Raw genomic sequence first — 20,372 nt, 5'->3', positions numbered from 1 at the left:
CACACACTGGTCAGTGTGGTTGTTGAGGGACTGAGGCTTTACCAGCTGCTATCACTCCCTGGAGAGTGGAGTTCCTAGCTGCAGCCATAGCAGGAGACAGATTGGCTGCTTGCAGTTGCAAAAAATAGAAATGCTAATGGGATCTGGTTGGAACATCTGAGGTCAATCATAGACTGAAATTTGAGTTGGAGTTCAGGAATGCATCTGAACCTGGACTATAAAAAATGGAATAAATAAATAGGACATAGGAAAAAATGAACACACACAAAAAAAATCCTGAATCCTGAGGTAGCACATCACAACACATTAGGAAACTCTGCAATTCCAGCAAAATAAAAATAATATTAAAAAATAGCAATTATGGGGTCAGAGAAGACTTCATCTCAAGCTAAGAGGACAGTGAGGTAAAAACATCTACTTCAAAAACAGCAAAGATATACAATAAATAACCACAGGCTCAAAAAGAGCTTTTGGAAAAACTAAAAATAAAAAAGACCACCAAAAAAAACCAAACAAACAAAGAAAAGAGGTTAGAGGAAAAATTAGAAAAATATATGTGAGAATGAAAGAAAATTATGAAAGAAAGATCACCCAAATGGGAAAAGAGATCCAGAGACTCACAGAAAAAAAAAATAAAGAACTACAACTGGATGAGGGGAAGCTCATGAGTTCCTAAGACAATAAGAAGTAATTAAGCGAAATCAAAATAATGAAATAATAGAAAGGAATATGAAACATCTAATCATAAAACAATGGACTTGAAAATAGATTAGAGAGATAATATGAGAATAGTTGGACTCCTGGGAAGTTACAATGAAAGAAAGAATTTAAGAACTATAATCCAAAAAATCTTCAAGGAAAACTGCCCAGAAATTCTAGAATCAGAGGATAAAATGGATATGGAAAGATTTACTGATTACTACCTCAAAGAAACCCAAAGATGAAAATACACAGGAACATCACCGCTAAATTCTATAGTTCGTTGTTGATTGGATTGATCAGTTTTTAAATTATTCATTTTTACATTATCATCGTTACAATAAAAAACATTGTCTGTTCATTTTACATTGAATCAGTTCATATAGGCTTCCCAATTCTTAACTATATATATATATATATATATATATATATATATATATATATATATTAACTGGGATTTTCTTCTTTTTTTTTATGGGGATGGTAGAAGGGAAAGAAAATAAATGCTTACTATTTAAAAATTAAATTCAATTTAAAAATTAGTCCATGCTGGGAGAGTGTTGTATGAGAAGAGTAGGATAATTTGAAGTGAAAACAAAACAAAAACAAAAACAAATTGTGAAAGATTTTGATGGAAGACTTTTGAAGGCATTCAGTTATTCCATTGCAGTAGGGAAAGATTAGGAAGACTTGAGAAGAAGATAGAGAAGGAAAGAAGATTATAGATGAATGAAGAAAGCTAAAGAGGATAAGATTACAAGAGAAAGATACAAGCAGAAGGTCCAAAAGTGAACAGAGGGAGAAGGAGAGAGAGAGGGGCTTGCATTGAAGATGAAGAAAGAAAGCGATTTGAGAAGAAACCAAGGAAGAGAGGAAGAAGGAGGTCAAGACAAGATTTGAAAAAAGACAAGTTAGTAAGCTAAAAGAATGGATAAAAGATTGGAAATCAGTCATGATTGTGAAAGCATCTTGCAAGGTAAAAAAGGGTTCTAATCATGTGGGAAAGTGCTAATGATTTGAGAATGAGAAGGACAACTTGGGTTTTCCACAAGAAGTTTGCCACATACTTTCCAGAGTTTGGCTATAAGCAAAAAAGTCAAAGGACTGAACCTGTTACTCCCAGAAAGAATGGAGACTAAAGAGAGTTAGTGTTCAGTGTTGGTGGCATATCTGCCGCATCTCAGTGACTTTAATCTATGCTCAACAGATAGGCTGGATTCACTCCTAGATGACAAGGTAAAGAGATTCCAGACAGATCTTGAATAACTCTCCATGTCTTTAGAGAGATCAGTATTAAGAAGGAAGCAAGTCTTCAGCTTAAAAATGTCAAAGTATCTGACAAAAGCTAGAGCAACGCACTCGTCTATGTCAGGAGGTTGGGAGGTAGAAAAAATGAGACAGCTGAGAAAGGGGGGGAAAGGGCCATTAAACCCAGGTAAGTAATAGGAATAAACTATTCTCAAAGCAGGGGGGAGTCGCTCCTTGTCCTCCAAAAATAGGAGAATGTGAGATAATTGTCAACCTGAAATCAGTTGTCTTTTGGAAGTATGTATCCAGGATGGACAGAAGAGACTTGTCAAACCAGCTCAGTGCTGTCCATTTCTGCTGATTCTGGTGTGCATCAATGATACTTAACAGAAGGAACACAGAAAATACTGCAAAAGGTTTAAAAATCTTAGACAAAACCCCCCAAACTTAAGGTGCACAGAGACTTCTTTGCCCCTACTAGAGAAGTAAATAGTTAAGATGGTATCTGAGAAAAAGATGGGGGTATTTGGACCAAAACTTATGAAGTAATAATGGGCTTCTAGCCTGATGGTGCTTTTCCCTTTAAACTTGAAAATTCAAATAAATAGTTCACACTGTAAAAAGGGGGGGGAAGAGAGAACAATGCTGATGTATATTCAATTAATATAGAGAAGAGAAAGAACAGTGTGATGATGCTCAGAAATTCATGGCCAACAAGACCCAAGAAAAGAGATAGCAATAAAAAAGTGTTGTTTTTTTTTTCAGATGACAATAGACAAATGCAAAAAAAAAAGGCTAACAAGTAAGGTATATTTGGAGGTGAATCTGATAGTATAGCTATCACTGAGGCTTGGGATGAGTCCTCTGGTTGGGATATGGATGAATTGGAAAGATATTTCATTCAAAAGACAGAATATATAAAAGGGACAGATTGGAAGTAGTGGGGACAAAGTAGAAAAGAAGATTAAGAAATGCACATTTGGGGAAATCAAGGAACCAGAGGAAAATGCCAGGTTAAAGATCAACAATGGCAGAAATTTAAACAATATGATCATGACAATATACTACTGACCCACTTGGGCAGAGATTTAGGAAGCAGATTATGAGCACCGGAAACAGATCACAAGCTTAGCATAGAGGACTGAGAATAGTAATTAGAGAAATAGTAATGGGGACTTCAATTATAGAAACATCTGCTGTTACTCTGAAGAAAGCAAAACAGCTAATAAGTTTTTTACTTGCCTCAATGATAATCTCGTTTTTCAGATACTGGAGAAACTGCTAAGGGGAAACATTTAGTGTAGTCTTCCCAAGGAACCTATTGCTATTGTAGAAAGGATGGAAACTTTGAGTGAAAATTAATACCATCTTAAAATTTGTGATAGAAAAGACAGAAGTCAGACCGTCTTTCATGTATCCTGTATCTAAGAAGAGCAGATTTCAAAGAATTCAGAAAAAGAATAAGTAAGATTTTGTGGTATAAAATAGAAGAAATCGTTCCAAAAGGATAGGAAACCCTCAAGAAAGAAATTCTGAAGACACCAAGAGAAATAATTTTGATAAGGAAGAAAAGGGAGAGTCACTTCAGGAATTTAAAGGGATGTACAGGGAACTCACTGACCAATTTAGATTCTTAGATGAACAGAGCATAACAGCAGGGATAGGCAATGTAGGATGGACACCAAAACATAGTAGAGTACTATAAAAATCCTGTTGGAATCTGAAAGCTCAGAGGGTGATGAGGCTGGCAATGAAAGCTAAGGATTACAAAGAGGGTTTTGTTTTGCTTTAAAGCTGTACTGGGGAAAAGAGAAGTAGCAAAATAGGAAGAAAATTTCAGTGAGGAGGGGAGTGATGAAATGATAAAGAACTGCAGAGAGAGGGCATGGCTGCCTGCTTTTTAACTGGCTCCCGTTTTATCAGTCATCCAAAATGAAAGATTTTTTAGAATAAAAGGCCAGTAAAAAATGACCAATATGGAGTTGTGCCTTTAGCCAAGTCAAGTACTAATAGAGGACTTGGCTAATTATTATGAGTTCGAGTCACCAAAACTGACAAACTACAGCCTATGGTGCGGAAAGACATGGCAGCCATAATTGCTAAGCCACTACTAGTGATCTCTGAAATAATGGAGAATGGGAGAGATGATATATTTTTAAAGAGTAAATATCCTGACTTTTTCCCTACAAATTATAGGTTAGTGCCCTTGATTTCAGTTCCTAGCAAAATTCTTTAAGAAACCATTAAAGTAATAATTCATAAATATATAGAAATGGTAGGAGGCAACTGGGTAGCTCAATGGATTGAGAGTCAGACCTAGAGACGGGAGGTCCTAGATTCAAATCTGAACTCAGACAATTCCCAGCTGGGTGATCCTGGGCAAGTCACTTGACCCCCATTGACTAGCCCTTATTGCTCTTCTACCTTGGAACCAACACACAGTATTGATTCCAAGATGGAAGGTAAGGGTTTAAAAAAATGTAAAAAGAAAAAAGAAAAGGTAGCAGTGTTCAGAGGCAGCACGGGGTAATTAAGCACAGTACAAAGGCTAACTTCATGCCCTTTTTTTGGCAAGGTCACTCTACTAGTGCATTGTTTACCCAGCTTTTAGGAAAGGATCGGACAAAATCTCTTTCAATTCTTGTAGAAAAGATGGAGAGATGGGAACTAGGTAGCAGTACAATTAGGTAAGGTCAGAGCTAGTTCAATGTCTGCATCCCCAAAGCCAGCAGTTTGGCATCCCCTTGGAAAGTAATATCTAGTGGATTGGCCCCGAAATCTGTCCTGAGCCCCGCGTTGAGATTGTTCTTAACAATGACTGATAAAGGCACTCAGGGCATGGTTATTAAATTTACAGATGACAAAGCTGAGGAGGAGAGCTAATAGACTGTGGGACAGAACTGGGATGCCACAAGATCTTCATAGGCTACGACATTACTTTCTAAGATGGAATTTCGTAAGGATAAACGTCATCTGGCACTAGGGTTCCAAATACCCATTTTTTAAGTCTGAGGGGGAAGTCACGGTGCGCAGCATTCTAGCTCCTCTGACAATCTGGCCTATTTCGATGGATCACAAACTTTTAATAGAAGTCAAAAGCGTGATTTGGAAACCAGAATGGCTAGAGCCATCTTGTGCTACGTTCAGTGAGGTCTATGCTGTATACATGGCCGCCATCTTAACTTGGAAGTTCACTCCTGGAGACTGAGCTCAGAATGAATTTTGAGGGCATCTTGAATTACGGAAATCTGTGAGATCCTGACGTAGGAGAAGGATGTGATGTAGAAGAGGGATTAGATTTGTTGTTGCTGTTTAGCTCCCAACCAGGAATAATGGGTAAAAGTTACAGAAAGGAGAGTTAGGAAGGCTGCTAATTAGGCACAGATGCAATGGAGGTCTTCAAGTAAAGGTTTGATGACCAGCTGCCTGGCATATCATAGGGGATTTTGTGGTTCGGATATGGATTGGGCTAGATGATCTTGGAAGTCCTTTCCATGACCAAGATTATGACAGTGTAAGTCTGCTGAAGTTGGCGTGTACGAGGTCCATTTGTGGGAAGAACCCAGGGAGGAAAAGAGTTCAAGGTTTTATCCATTTATGACAGAATGGTAGAAGAGCATGAATGGCGAGTTCTCAAATCCCAGTGTACAGAAGTGAAGAGTTAATTAAAAATAAACATTGTTCTTGGTTCATTTGCAAGTAGGGTAATCATTATGAATCATTATTTCCTGGAGTAGAGGGTGGAGAGCAGAATGTTGTGACTGTGCCATAGCTAGATTGTACTCATTGACTGAATCTACACCATCAAAGTTCCACCCAGCAGCTACAAAACTGGGAGTGGTTGAGAGGCAAAAACCGGTTTAAACTAAGGAAGTAAATTTAAATATTGGCAAGAGAGAAACCCTGACATTATGATCAAAACATGCTCTCATACTAAAAAGTATGTATGATGAGCCCTATATTTTAACATGACTAATACAATTACTGTGAAATTCGATAGTTTATACCATCTATAAGGGATAGAATAGATTTTTAAATTTCCAGGTTATGATCATCTCAATCATGTGACACAAAATTAGACTAGATAGGTTGATCTATTAAATTATCCCATTTTATACTTTTTTTTACCCAGCTTTTGAAACAATTTGGCATCTGTTCTCTGCTATGTTTTTTTCCTGTCCTTTTAAACTTCTATTTCCTAACAACTTCTATTTTGTAGCTTTTGTGGCTGCTTAAAGGAAGCCCATAAAATAAAAATATTAGGCTGAAAGGATGTAAAAAGTTCTATGTTCCTGTCACTGCTTTAATAGTTATGAAATCTTAAGATTCTGATGGGAAATACAAATTAAAGCACTGCAAAAAGGCACAGACCTTCCTTTTGCTGTGGATTTCTGAGGTGAATGGAAATGTCCTAGATTTACCTTCACGTTAACTTTAGGCAAGGTCACCACATTGTATAGCACTGTGGAGCAGCTGAAAAATCTGTTATGCCCACAAATATCACACATCTGCTACAGCCATTATTATAGCAAAAATCACTCTGAAGATAGCTTAACCCTATCAGGAGAGCAGCTAAAAATGTAGGAGAGCCTCACTGAGAATTTATCATCTTTCCAACTTCATGATAATACTTTCTTTGTGGATATTATACCAAATCAACACAGACTAGCTTTTCCTGTAACAAATGATTAACAATCACCTCTCAGCCTACAATAATAGCTGACAGGGTTATGTTGAGAAAAAAAGTCTCTTTTTAAGCCAGGTTTCATCCTTTTCCCCCAAGGTTATTGGTGTTTAAGAGACCCATCACTACACTTGCCCCTTAGAATCAATACAAGTATTGATTCTAAAATGGAAGGTAAGAATTAAAAAAAAAAAAGATAAAGGTTGCTGCTAAACAGATGTGGCCATTTGCTTGGAGATTTGGAACCTTATTAAAACTAAATGGTTATCTCTTCTATTTTCTAAGGTGGAATGTCACTATCACAATTTAACAGAGTAGGTTCATGTAGCAAAAATGAGGGAAATGGAGTAGAGAGAATATACTTTGTGATGTGTCAGGGGCCTAGCTGACTTGCTTACAAAGTTGGGAACTCCGAAATCTTTATAGAGAGTGAAAGACCAATACTGTTGCTCCTTTAGCCATAAGGGAGCACTGCTGTAAACACCTTCCATTGGACAAATGCTGCATCAAACAGAGATAGACTTTCAAGACTAGGCTTGTTTTCCTATATTCATCGAGCAGAGGCCAAATTGTAGAAGGGATTTGAATAGGTAAGGATATGCAATAACGCCACTTGAATTTTGCTTTGTTTTGAATCTGAGAGTAAGAATAACTTCATTCTAGATTTCTGCATCTGCAGATCCTAGCACAGTATCTGGTATAGGCCAAGTGTTGAATAAATGTTTGTTGACTGATTCGTTCACTCTAGGTGAAGGAGAAATTTTATTTTTAATTAAAGAAAACTAGAAAGCAAATGAATTACCAAATTGCAATCCTATACTGGTCTGGAGAAGGAGATGAAAAGAAGTTGTCTATTTAAATAAAAAGGCCAACCCAGTTCCCCAGCTCACACTTTTACCCTGGCTGATTGTGATTCCATGTTAACTGGTAGTGCCTGCTCACTTTTAATGTCTGCATTTTCTTCATGATACTAAAATGGAGACACTGGAAAAAACACCTCAGAAAACCTCTTTTCTGATTTGATTTTATTTTTTAAACAACATATTTGGGACATGGTAAGAAATTACTATGTTACATTTTCTTTAAAAAACCTGCCATGTTCTACAGAAATGGAATAAATAAATAGGATTTTAAAAGTTCAAAAGTTTATACACATATTTATAAAAATAACTGAATTAGAAGAAATTAAACAATGCTGACATGTCCATGAAGAGGTCTGGTGAGGAAAGGCACCTCATTCTGTCACAGGAAATAAAGACCACAATTGTTAACAGGCAGCCAAAGCCTTAGATGGGGGGGGGGGGGGGGGGGGGAGGAATGACCTTTTTCTGGATAAGTATTTCGATGGAGTATTTAACTGTCCTGGATGGCAGCTGGGGGGCACTCAACTCCCTGACCCCAGCTCACTATTAAAAAGCATTGTTATCTTTCAATAAGACTGTGCATGAGGAAGGTGATCAGGACACTGAAATGTTAATTTAAGTAAAAAGTGGATACCCTGCTGTTTGAGCTAAACTCCAGTACTGGTAGTATGGATCCTTCAACAAAGCTTCAACAAAAAGATTTTATGCACAGTGCAGTTTACAAGAGCTGCTGTATTCACCTTAGATAAAGCTACACTTCAAAGGTTAGAGAAATGTGACTCATCTTTTCTCCATCACATGTTTAAATAACATTTGAAAACCACTAATATTCATGGATGACAGGTTCTACGCAACAGCGAAACGAAAGAAGTTATGACAACCAGAAGAGACTTTGGAAACCGAGTATCATAAATACTCCACCTTTCCCCTTCCCTAAAAGTCTCTTTGAAGTTATTTGTTAAGCTTGCTTCCCATCAGCCTCTTTACACCTACACTGAAGCCCTACATCTACTAGCCTCTCTTTTGTGGACTCTGGGATCTAGATCTACCTGCACACACGAAGGGTGTAAATTCTCCAAGACCACCACACCATTTTAAAATTAATAAAGGAAAACGATGCGAAGAAACATCCAAAATGGAACTGTGTCCACAGTGGGTAGGAAAGGCAAGAGATGGAGGAAAACGATATGAGAAGAAGGTGGACATTAAAAAATACTGCCGTGTAGCAAAGTGTAATTGAGGTTGCAGCCCATCTACGCCACCCGATAGGCCTTCATTAAGGTGTACTCTTTTCGGTTGGTACGGGCGGCCCAGATGAAGAGCGCAGCAGCCATGAACTGTAAGGGGGCTGAGACACAAGCTAGGCAGAAGGACCAACCAAATTCACCCCTCACGTGCTCAGGTACCGGCAGCTTCTGGTGAAGTAGTTCAATCCCAGCAACATAGCAACTCACCGAGCCCAGCGTGCACAGACCTGATAGGAAGGGGAAGAGTAAAAACGCCAGTTAGGCCGCAGAATCACTGGCGTCTGAGTCACAAAGAAAAGGCCCTCGGCTTAGGGTGAAAAGTTCAAGGACACTGAAGATGACACTCACCTGCAAGGAGATGAAGGACTCCTGTGGCGATGGTAGGATACAGACTCCGGCAGGCACAGGCGCAAAGTCCAATCAAAGCCCCAAAGCACATCAAGCCTAGGCTAACAAAAGGTAAAAGGAACTGACAGCGCCACAGATCTGAGGCGGGAACAGGAGGGAGGGGGAAGAGAGTAAAAGAGAAAGGTGATCAGTTTGCCGTAGCATTTTCTCAAGTAGAAATTCCTTCTGTTACAGGAACATTTTATTTGAAGACAAGAAAGTTCACGTGCTCAGTCTTTTCCAACTTTGATCAGAAAAGGCTACCTCATAAAGCACTGCAAAAGTTTAGAATGGATCTCCAAGGAAGTCACAACACTTACATGAAGAATTTCAAAAGCAAAAAGGGAGAATCATAGATTTTAAGCTGGAAAGGCCAAGCCAACTCTTCTATTCTCGCAGATAAGGGCACTGGGAGCTTATACAAGGTGCCCTGAGTACTGTAGTACGTGACACAGGCAAGACTAGGTCCTTTAACCACAAATTCAAGGCAAATGACTATTACTTTATTCAATCTCAAGTGGGCCCTCTCAGTCACCCTTCTCTGATTTACTATAATATTCCCAAGCCTGTCCAAATCTTTTCCTTTAAGCCACCTAGGCTATCTCCTTAACTCTTTTCCTTTCAACAGAGGATCACATCATAATTCACTGAAAAAAATGGCACCACAAACAGAGAACTCTCTTTTCCCTTTCCCCAGTTCTACCCTTCACTTTAACATCATTCCCTGATTCTCTCCTCTGCATCTCAGAAAAGGTGTTTTTTGTTTTTTTCTTGCAAACACACCCTACTCTAGTTGTATGAATCCTCTTGTTTCCTAAGGGGAATTTGCTCAAATATTGATTCACTTTATTTCCTTAACTTTCAAATGATCAACTGGCTTTTTTCTGAACCCCCCATGCATTCTCAGGCTTTCCCAATCCTTAAAATACCCTCCCCTGAAAGTCACGAAATCTCAAACTATCATCGTTTCTTTCTCCTTCCTTTCATAACCAGAATTTCATTGAAAGCTATTGACATTGGTTGTGGCCACTTTTCCTCCACTTTATTTCCTAACCTACTACAATCTGGCCTTCATGCCCACCACTGAAATGAAACTACTCGTTCCAACACGGCCAATAATGTCCTAACTGCCAAGTCCAAAGGCCTTTTCTCAGTCTTCATCTCTCTTGACATTTTGGCCCCATTTGCCACTCTAGAGTATCCCTTCTTTCAGAATAACCCTCCCTGGGTTTTTGTGACACTGCTGGTGTGGCTTCTACCTGCCTACCAACCTTCTTAGTCTTTGTAGTGCCACCTCCATGCCTCCCCCCACTCACCCCAAGCCAGCGTTCTGTTCGGGGCTTTTTTCTCTTCTCATTCTACGTGCTCCCTCTTGGTGATCTCATCCATTCCCATGAGTTACATATCTCTATGGTGAGGATATGCAAATGAGCATATCCATCCCTCATCTTTCTCTTCAGCTTCAATTTTACATACATTTCCAACTGCCCTTAGACATCTCCACCTACATGCCTCATAGGCACCTCAAACTCAAAACACACACCATATTCCCGAAGCTAACTCTTCTTAATTCCATTTCTTTAAAGGCCACCATCATCCTTCCAGCTGCCCTATTTTGCAACCTGGGAGTCATCCTCATCTCTTCACTTTCCCATATCCAATCAGCTACCAAGTCCTATCAATTCTGTCACCCCAACATCTTTCAAATTCATCCCTTTTCCCCCACGTATTCCACAACCACCCTGTTTTAGGTCTTCATCAAGTCAGCTGTTTTAAGCCTCTTACCCCATATCCAATCCTTCCCTTTTCCAATGTGCCATCCAGAAATAGCAAAACACTGACCAAAGTGTCACTCCTTTCTTCAATTGTCTTCAATAGATCCTCCCTATTGCCTCTAGGATAAAATACAACATTTGCTTGGAATTTAAAGGTCTTCGCATCTTGTTCCACCTTGCCTTTTTAGGCTTTTTACACCCTATTGCCTTCATGTACACTGTATTTTGGCCAAACTGATCTACTTGCCATTCTCTGTACATGAGAATTCTGCCTTTGCACAAAACTGGTCCAATGCCTAGAATGTTTTCTCTCTAGATTTCCACCTCTTGGTCCCAGGTTCAGCTCAAGAGCTTTTACCTACAACAGTCCTTTCCTGATTCTTCCAGAAATTACTGTTTACTTTGCATCATGCCACAAGCAAGGGAACAGAGATTTTTTCCTCTGTGTCCCCAGCACTTAGTAAGGTGCCTGATACATGGTAGTTATTTGAAAAATGTTTGTTGAGTTGAATTGCTTTTTTAAGGCAGCACTCTGTTTTAACTTTTACACAAATTTGCATTTGATCCTCATAATCTTTTGAAGGAGATAGGATAGGTATTATTATTTTAGCCCATTTAAAGTTGAGGAAGATTATTTTAAATGCTAAGTGCCTTGTGCAAGTTGCTAAGCAGTAGAAGTGGGACTTTTCCCTCTACAAAGGAAAACTTTTCACGCACTTACTAAATGTAACATAAGATGGTGAAAATTTTCTTTTCCATTTTTACCAAACTTTCTGTTATGACCAAATTACTCACAGGTCCGGAGTAGATCAATCCCAGTATTGTGGTTTCCAGGCTCTACAAACTTCTCCATGAACTGGTCTGACAGTGTCAAACTGAAACATTCTGTGATCATGTCAGATGACTCTGGAACAAAAGTAACAATGATTACTTGTTCTTTTCATCACAAACATTTAACAATCAATCCTTTTGGTAACTAATTAAAAAAATTATGGAAATGTGGAACAACTACAGGGTTTAGTGCTGCATGGGTATAAGCATATGAATGCTATTATTGTCACTAGCAGGTTTAAAACACTGTTGGGAAAGTTTTGTTTTGCTTTTTCCAAATAAAAGAAGGGAAAAAAATAAAGACAGAAGGAAAGGCCTAGGATGAGATGTAGTACAATTGCAGAACTTGTGACCCTCAGCAAAAAAATCCTTTTTAAGGTATTGCAGAATGTCTGTTCAGCATGTGTGCTATTCTTGACCAAACTCGGTCCCCTCTGCTTCCTGTACTATAACATTTAGCACCTCATTGATTCTTACTCAAGCCTGATGTTCTTCAATAACAATCACTACAAGGACTACAGTACTTCCATTCAGAAATGCCAAAAGTAGCAGCTATAGCTAACAAAAATGTCTAACCCATTTAAATATTCAATTAAAGCTTAAAAATGTTAAGTGCAAGCTCTTGAGTAAATTGGAAAAAATCTTTAGTCGGTATTATTTTTTGCTTTCATAATACTTTTTTTTTTAACAATGAGTTCTATAGTTTTGTCCATTATAAAACTGCTGATTATTATATAGATTTGAATATAGGACTGTGTCTTCCAAAATAAAAAGAGACTTCACAAGGCAACTGCCTGGCAGAAAACAGAGATAAATATTTACAGGCTTGATTTGGGATGTAAGTCTATTTCCTTCATACTGTTTTAGGGTTTCAGTCTTTATATTTTCAGGAATGTATTCTATGAATTTAAAACTATTTCTTCACAATTTCTGTGATGTTCATGGAAAGTAGTTTAAGAAAGGGAAAGAGAAAGCATAGGGGACTTTAATGGGACTTTCTCAATGTAAATTCATTGATTTGAGTGATCTTAAGTTCAATTTTTTCCCATCTTTTCTCTCTCGTTTGGCACTATAATTTACTATAAAGATAAGTCAAATGTATAATTCTGTCTTGAGTTACAGGCATGTATCTAGATTAGGATATTCTGCCAGCACCTCAAATTCAACCTCAACTTGTCCAAAAACAGGCTTATCTTTACCCTGAAACTAAGTCTCTGATGTTCAAAGCTTTGATTTATCTTTGACTTGCTTTCTCTCTCACCTCTCATTTCCACTAAGTTACTAAGTCCTAAAGATTCTACATCTATTATATTGCTAGAAACTTTCTTACACTGTCTATTCCCAGTGCCAGGGCTCTAATACAGGCTCTCATTACCATCTCTTTGGATTAATGCAATAACCTAATTGGTCTTCCCACCTTTACTTCCTCCTGTCTCCACCCCATCTATCCTTTTATACTGTTGTCAGATTAATCAATCTGCTCAAGTCACTTCCCTAGTCAGATCTATTCTATGACTTCTGACTTCCAAAAGGTCAAAATTAAAAACTGTTAAGTCTCACACATGATATAGCATTACCCCATCTTCCCAGCCTGATTTCTTACACTCATCTACTTGAGCATCATGTCAAACTGGACTAATTTTAAAAAGTATTTTTGTATTCTTTCCACATCTTCTTGCCTCTACCTTTCCTCATACTATCCTCAAGATCTAGAACGCAATTCACCACACTCCACCCCTACAACTCCTTTGCCTGCTGAAATCCTGCCCATTATTTAAAGCCAAGCCAAAATCCTCATGTTCTCTGTGAATTTTTTGCAGTTCCTCTTAAGTCAGTTTATTCCCCTCTCAGCTCTCCAGTAGGATTCTGAGCCTCTCCTATATTTACTATCATGTAATATTTTGTAATAGTTACTTGTATTTTTCATATCTTCCACCTAATTAAAACTATGAAAGAGTGGGATTGTGTCTTATTTAATCATAAAACGCACCCCAGGAAACAAAGACACAGAAAAAAATAGCCTCTTCTCTCAAGGAGTTTACATTCTCCTAAAATCTAATCATACTGGCATAAATAATATCAATAAATAAGTATGCTGTTTTAAAGGGGTCTCCATATTCCAAACACATGCCCCAGTAAGGCAATATATCCCCTGACTCCCAATGTGAAGACCTGACTCCCCAGTTTCTGGTCTTCACAGAAATCAGTAATAATTGTTGAATAGTCACTATGTGCAGAGTATTGTAGGCTGTATTTTAAGAAGATATTATATATAGGACACTGGTCTGAACACAGATGATAATTTAATAAATTTGTATTTAATTCAATACGGTGAGGATGTTGTGCTAAGCACCATGGGAGATCCAAAGATGGATACAGCACAAATTCTCAAATATGAAGAATTACAATATCTTCAGATATGGTCTAGTAACTACAAAACCAAAGTTAATTATTTGGTATAGGTGAAGGAAAAAGAAATTTTAGAAGAACATATATATACACCCACCTGTCTTTTCTGGAGAGCTAAACCAGATACTTTTGTTGGGTACAGTGATACACCTTCTCCATAATCCCATTGTGCCATTATACCGGAAAAGTAAGTCATTATAAGTCTTTTCATCAGGATCACTGTCAAAAAATTCATCTCTGATTTTGTTTAAATCACTGAAATTTTCTGGTGCTGGACTTCGATATTCATACCAGAAATCTGTGCCAATTGATGCTGCCATATAGATGGTAGAAATGAGGCTGAGCACACAAGCAATTACCAGTGCTGTAGCAAAGCGGTTATCCATTCTGGCTTTCAGGTTCTTTTGCTTTTAAAAGGAAAAAAAAAAGGAAGTACAGAAAAGTTAACTTTCAAGAAGCCAAGTCAGCTTTCCCCCCATAATATTAAATGACAAAAAAATATTACCATACAATTCCTTTCCTTATCCTCTAGCTCAACACTTTAGAGGATCTGAAGATAGATTTCAGGGAATCCATGAACTTGGACAAGGGAAAAAATTACATCTTTATTTTCATAAACCTCTTAATTAAAATTTGGTGTTTTAATTATTAAAAAATATTCTGAGACAGGGTCCACAGACTTCATTAGATGGTTAAAAAGATCCCTGACATGAAAAAGGTTAAGAATGCTTATTCTAGTCAAATAAATGTTTGTGACCTTAATTATGGACAATCACTAAATTTCATCTTTGAATTCTAAAAGATAAGATATTATGATTTCCAGATAAGGAGTTCGGTAAATGCTTTTCTGATTTCTTAACTGACTGAGGGAGTTAGGTGGACAAAAGAACTTTGGACTCAGGAAGACCCAGGTTGAAATCTGGACTCATGACACTCACTGGCTATGTGTTGCTGGGCAAGTCTCTTAACCTGTTTGCCTCACTCCCCTAGAGAAAAGAATGGAAAACCACTCCAGTGTCTTTGCCAAGAAAACCTCATGGACAGTATGGTCCTCTGAGTCACAAAGAAGTGAACACAGCCAAATAATAATTGACAGAGACTATTCAAACAAAAGTTATTATGATTATAAGGTACTTCCTAAATTCCAAAAATTACAGGGCATTACAGACACAGAATCCTAGTTCTTCAAAGTCATGAATAACTAAAAGGGGCAGAACTGAAATTTATATACATCTCATACAATTACATTATTAAACTGGGACTCATGGAGGTAAAATGACTTGCCTAAAATTAGTTACTAGTAGTGTCATGAACAAAACCCAGATTTTGATGGTTCCTGGAGTTCCATGTTCTTTTCCCTAGAAATGCTCCCTACATTTAGCAAATGAATATATATATATATATATATATATATATATATATATATAAATAAAACCACACACAGCTAACAGGTGAGCTAGTGAATTCGAAAAATTCTGCATTTAATTTATACCTAAGTTTAGTAAGGTTGTATGTTTGTTTCTGTTTAAATGCTGACCTTTGGAATTCCTCAGGAAAGGGAAGCAATAGAAATCAGAGTCTGATTCCAATGATCTATGAAAGTTTCCTTTAAAAGTTTTAAGATAAAAAGAATTCTTGGTAAATCCCAGGGGAAACATTGTTCTGAATTTAGTGTGGCAAATAGGACAATAAACATACAAATTTTTTTAGATGTTAATCTCTCCTTTGCTTCATTTAGAGATAAATATCTCACCAATTTCTCGACCTTCACCACTTCTTTTCCCAAGTCCCTACAGTTTTTGTAAACTCCCATGTACATCTCCAGATATCATCCCTCAAAATCCTCAGGGCAGGAAACAAGTTCTCTATAGTTATGTAAATATTTAATATTGCTTACTGACCTTCAGTCAGAGGCTGAGATCAGTAGCAATGCTCAAGGGTTGCAGTAAAATGATTAAAGCGGACAAAGCTGAATCAAAGGAGTACACAGGGTGTAAAATGAACAAAACAACTTAAAGAAGATCACAATAACAGCCTCACAAAACTGGGATCGCTGAGATGCGAAGATCGGAAATGACTCAGGGAATGGGGGGGGGGGGGGGGGGGGAGCTGGACAGGAGCACCCGGGCAATGACAAGAATTAAGATTCACCTCAATTCCACGCTTTTTTCCTCCAGTCTTTTTCATCTTGGAATTCCCAAATAACCTCAAAAGGCCACCGTGCCTAGGAGGGTGTCCCGTGCCCAGTGGGCTCTCATCTCAGAGAGTGGATAAAGGAGGAGAGGTCAGGGCGGGTCCCGCAAGTGCCCGGGTCCACATCCCAAATCCAGCTGTGCAAGAAGGGGGGGACGGAGTGGGAGGGAACAGGGAGAGAGGCGGTCTCTGTGCGATCCAGCTGCAAACACTGGGTCCTCCCTTCCCCTCCTCCCTCCCGGCTCCTCCCCTCGTGGCACCTCTAAGAGACCACGGAACCCTCCCACACCCCACTGGACCTGAGGACCCTAAGACCCGCCCAACACCACCTGGTGCCTGAGAACTGGAGAGGCGGCGAGAAAACCCCCGAATGCGCCCTCAGCATGCCCTGGCTGGCCGGAGTCTCCCGTTACTCCCTCCCCCGATCCGTCCTGTCCCACCTCGAGCGCAGCTGGACTCACCGCCCATCCTCCTGGGCTGCCACCATCCCGCACTTCCTGCCGCTCTGCCAGCGGCGGACCCGCCTCCTGTGCTCCTCCTCTGACGCACTTCCTAGCCTCGCCCTCTTCCTCCTTACCAGGGCCCCGCCCCTAATCTCCCCCTCCCTCCCCGCCCCTCCCGGTCCACTCGGTCCCTAGCCTGGACAAGCAACTCCCATGTCACGTGCAGACCGCGAGGTATTGTGGGAGTTGTAGGCAGTAGATAAGAGGAAGAGTGGGTGGGTGGTATGGAAAAACGGGACATGGGCGCGGAGCATTGTAGAAGTTGTAGTTCAACATTTATTAGTCCACTGACTTCCTACGCTCTTATCCTGGTGCAGTGATCCCCTGAACTAAAGCTGGATAGGCTTATTATTGTTCTAAGGTCTGTCACCAGTGCCTGGAGAATGTGTCATTGGAAGGAAAGAATATCCAGTCCCAGAAATAACCATATTTTAAGGCACTTTCAAAGTATCTGAATGAAAGAAATAAGCATTCAACCAAGTAAAATAAGTCAATAACCACTTCCATAAATAATTAATTATTCGAAAATGTTTTATTCGAATGAGTTCTCTGGTTCCAAAAAGTAGTGCAGGTTTAAGTCATTAAGGCTACTAAAACCTAAAATTGCACTAAAATGTAATACCCAGGCCTAAAAGAACTATGTCAAAAAATAATCTTTTTAGGACAGGAGGAGGTGCTGCAGTTTAGGGGTTGTGAAGGGCAGGGAAGTCATAGAATTGGTCACAATTCACGAGTGGGTGGACTTAACTGGAAATCCCCAAACTTCCCGCACCTACTTATATATTCATTAACAATAATGCATTCTGGTTTCACTGTTCCTTGTGACTCTACCTGAAGGAAGGAATAAGGAGAGAATTAAATGAAACAAAGAATCTGGTTGTTAAAGTTAGAAGTTTCTCTCCTCCTTTGGGGAGGAGAGAAAAGTGAAGGGGGTGGGGAGTGGGGTCTCCAGCCCTGTTGATTTCATCTTAATCTGGAACTCTTTACAAGCATAGGACTCAACTTGGCTCATTTTACAAATACCCGTTTGGCCTTAAGCAATAAACTTAAGCCTCCTGGATATCTGTTTCTTCATCTGTGAATCAATCAGCAAGCATATATTTAGTGCCTACTATTTGCCAGACTGCATACAAAGCCAGAAGTGAAACGGACCCTGCCCTTAAAGAGTTTACATGTATGCAAAATTGTTGCAAGATGGTTAGGGCGGAAGGGAGAGCAGTAGCTGTTAAGGGTAACAGTTTATCTTGAGTTGGGTCTTGAGGCTCATACTGCGTAAAGTCTAAGATTCCATCTAGCTTAAAATCTATGCAGTAAAAACTGGAACCCACTTCTTCCGAATCTGTCTGCTGTACCCCACACTGTCTTTAGTGAATATTAGGAGTTATTATTTTCGTTTAGAAAGGACTTCAAAAAATTAGCTGTACTCTAAGGATCAAACCATTTTCAAGGTGTTACAAAGGAAAAAAAAAATCTTTGATTGAGTAAGATATATTCCCTGCTTCCTCAAAGGCAGCTATGTTGCCATAGACAGTGCTGGGCTTGGAATCCATGAGACCCGAGTTCAAATTTGACCCCACTTATTAGCTGCTGACCTCAGGCAAGTCACTTAGCTTCTTTTTGCTTCAATTTCCTCAACTGTAAAATGAAAGTAATAGCACCTACCTTCCAGAGATTTTGTGAAGATTAAATAACAATTTTTTTGTAAAGCATTTAGCACAGTGTAGGCTGCAGATAAATCCTTCTTTCTTTAATTAAACTCCTCAATCATTGAGAAAATGAAATTATAGAATTTTGGACCTTGGTTCACTCATGGAAGAATCTTTAGGACCCATCAGTTAAATATTTCTAGGAGGTACCAATAAATGAGAATGGTTCATGTCTATACAATTGAACTAAACGTTTTGACATTTGTATGGGAGTAAGGCAGTGAGGCAAATTATAGCTAATGAATGACTGTTGTCAGTTGTTAATTCTCATCATAAGTAGTGATAGATGCTGCGAATGTCTGAGGGCCTGTTTTTAAGGTAAGATTAAATGATGGGCTAAATTATTTTTAATATTAATTGCTCTGTATTAATTGCTTCCTGTGTGATATAAACAATAAATAACACTGTATCTTTCCAACATTCGAAACACTGGGATGCTCAAAGAGAAGGCAGGAAAGGTTCAAAGAAAAAAACTCCAGAATAGAACACATAATAATAGAAAGAGACAGTTACAATTATTCTACTTGCCTTCCACAGGCATAGACTCACCCTTCCTAGAAAAATTGACTGATTCATCATAGACCTAGAAGTAACTTTGGAGGCAGTCATGGTCTTGCACTCTAACGATTCATCTCAAGACCCAATCGGCTTGGCCATATTCTTCCAAACACTTATAGCCACATGAGCTGTGCAATGACCTGTACTTCCATTTTTTGATGTGACTATTGGCCCATCATACAGCAATATTAATAACGGGGCAGGTAGGAAACACTGGGCATCCTTCTGACACCTAGTTACTAGTTCCAACCAGAACAACAAACACTGCATTATGACACACTCCCAGCTACCTCAAGGTACATCAGAAAGCTCTTTGTATTGTTCTAGCTTCTAAATGCACTCATCTACCTCTTTATGAGATCTAGTTGCCTGGTTCCTTCTTCTTCTCTGAGTCCAAGTATGAAGGAAAAAAACAACTCACCAAAACCTTAACCCAAGTTATTTCAAGCTTGCTTCTGTTTCTAAAGAAACACCATTTCTTATGATTAGTTTTTATTCATACTTATTTATTATTATTATATCTACACTTATACTTATTTCTTGCTGGGGTTTTTTGTGAGTTAGTGGAAGAGTTAAAGGACCCCAAATACTAATTTATCATTTAATAGACATATTTTACTAAACAATTGTTCACATTCATTTAAAACACAAGTTAAATACTCATGATATTTGCATGAAAGTTGATTAGTCTCATAGTATTAGTCTCATGCTTAATTTATAAAATGTTATTTTAATTTAATTCAAAAGACACTAGAGATACTTTGTAAGGAAACTTAATTTGTAAAAATCTGAATTTACTTGGGGCGTGATTTATTACAGTCATTTACTTGACGAAATGATCTATAACTACTAGTTGACCATCTTAGAGTATTTCCAAGAAGATTTAGAATGCCAGAAGAATTTATAAAAATGGAGCACACTTTTATTCAGAGTTCACATGAACTCTGGACACTTGAAGTTGGTATTTGAGGAGGATGTGGAGAATATATCTTACCTGAAATGTACCTTGAAATTCTGAAGGGGGAGGGAACAGGACTGGAGTTAGTGTTGTGTCTACACTTGTGGAACTACTGCTCATCTTCCTAGATCTGTGTAGATTGCTGTTGAGGAAACAGAGGGTGGGAGCTAAGGGAATAAGACAAAGGCTGCCAGCAGCTAGTAAGAATATTGGCTGAGATTTCAACTGTCTGGTGACCTGGACACTTCCAGTAGAAGGGAGCCACCACAGAATCCCTGTTTCCAGCTAACCATGGGATTCTGAGAGACAAG

General features: G+C 38.7%; 1 protein-coding gene across 6 annotated transcripts; it reads right to left on the bottom strand.

Annotated features, from left to right (window-relative positions):
* Positions 1-7,641: 7,641 nt before the first annotated feature.
* On the bottom strand, positions 7,642-19,338 carry CLDND1 (claudin domain containing 1). 6 transcript variants are annotated; one of them, XM_007500804.3, is made up of 6 exons: positions 16,798-16,923; positions 16,295-16,473; positions 14,241-14,550; positions 11,699-11,809; positions 9,090-9,227; positions 7,642-8,968 (listed from the first exon to the last, which is right to left on the bottom strand). In XM_007500804.3, exons 2-6 carry the CDS (start codon positions 16,328-16,330, stop codon positions 8,748-8,750), a joined length of 816 nt encoding a protein of 271 aa, XP_007500866.1. In that variant the 5' UTR covers positions 16,331-16,473; positions 16,798-16,923; the 3' UTR covers positions 7,642-8,747. The 6 variants fall into 6 exon arrangements, with proteins under 6 accessions (XP_007500866.1, XP_056662783.1, XP_007500865.1 ...); XM_056806805.1 differs by having other exon boundaries at positions 16,777-16,859; XM_007500803.3 differs by lacking the exons at positions 16,295-16,473; positions 16,798-16,923 and adding an exon at positions 19,095-19,338.
* Between the last annotated feature and the right edge of the window lie 1,034 nt (positions 19,339-20,372).

The sequence above is a fragment of the Monodelphis domestica genome, chromosome 8 (assembly GCF_027887165.1).
Source record: "Monodelphis domestica isolate mMonDom1 chromosome 8, mMonDom1.pri, whole genome shotgun sequence".
Lineage (NCBI taxonomy): Eukaryota > Metazoa > Chordata > Mammalia > Didelphimorphia > Didelphidae > Monodelphis > Monodelphis domestica.
The sequence above is the reverse complement of the archived record's forward strand: the minus strand, read 5'-3'. Positions and strand labels throughout refer to the sequence as shown.

Bases quoted from the DNA above. Each gene is read 5' to 3' on its own strand.
- CLDND1 (XM_007500803.3), bottom strand. From the start codon at position 19,154: ATGACTGCCTCCAAAGTTACTTCTAGGTCTATGATGAATCAGTCAATT. The intron at 11,810-14,240 runs GTGGGTGTATAT...CTTTTGTTCCAG, and splicing joins TAGCTCTCCAGAAAAGACAG to AGTCATCTGACATGATCACA. The intron at 9,228-11,698 runs GTGAGTAATTTG...TTCCCGCCTCAG, and splicing joins GATTGATCTACTCCGGACCT to ATCTGTGGCGCTGTCAGTTC.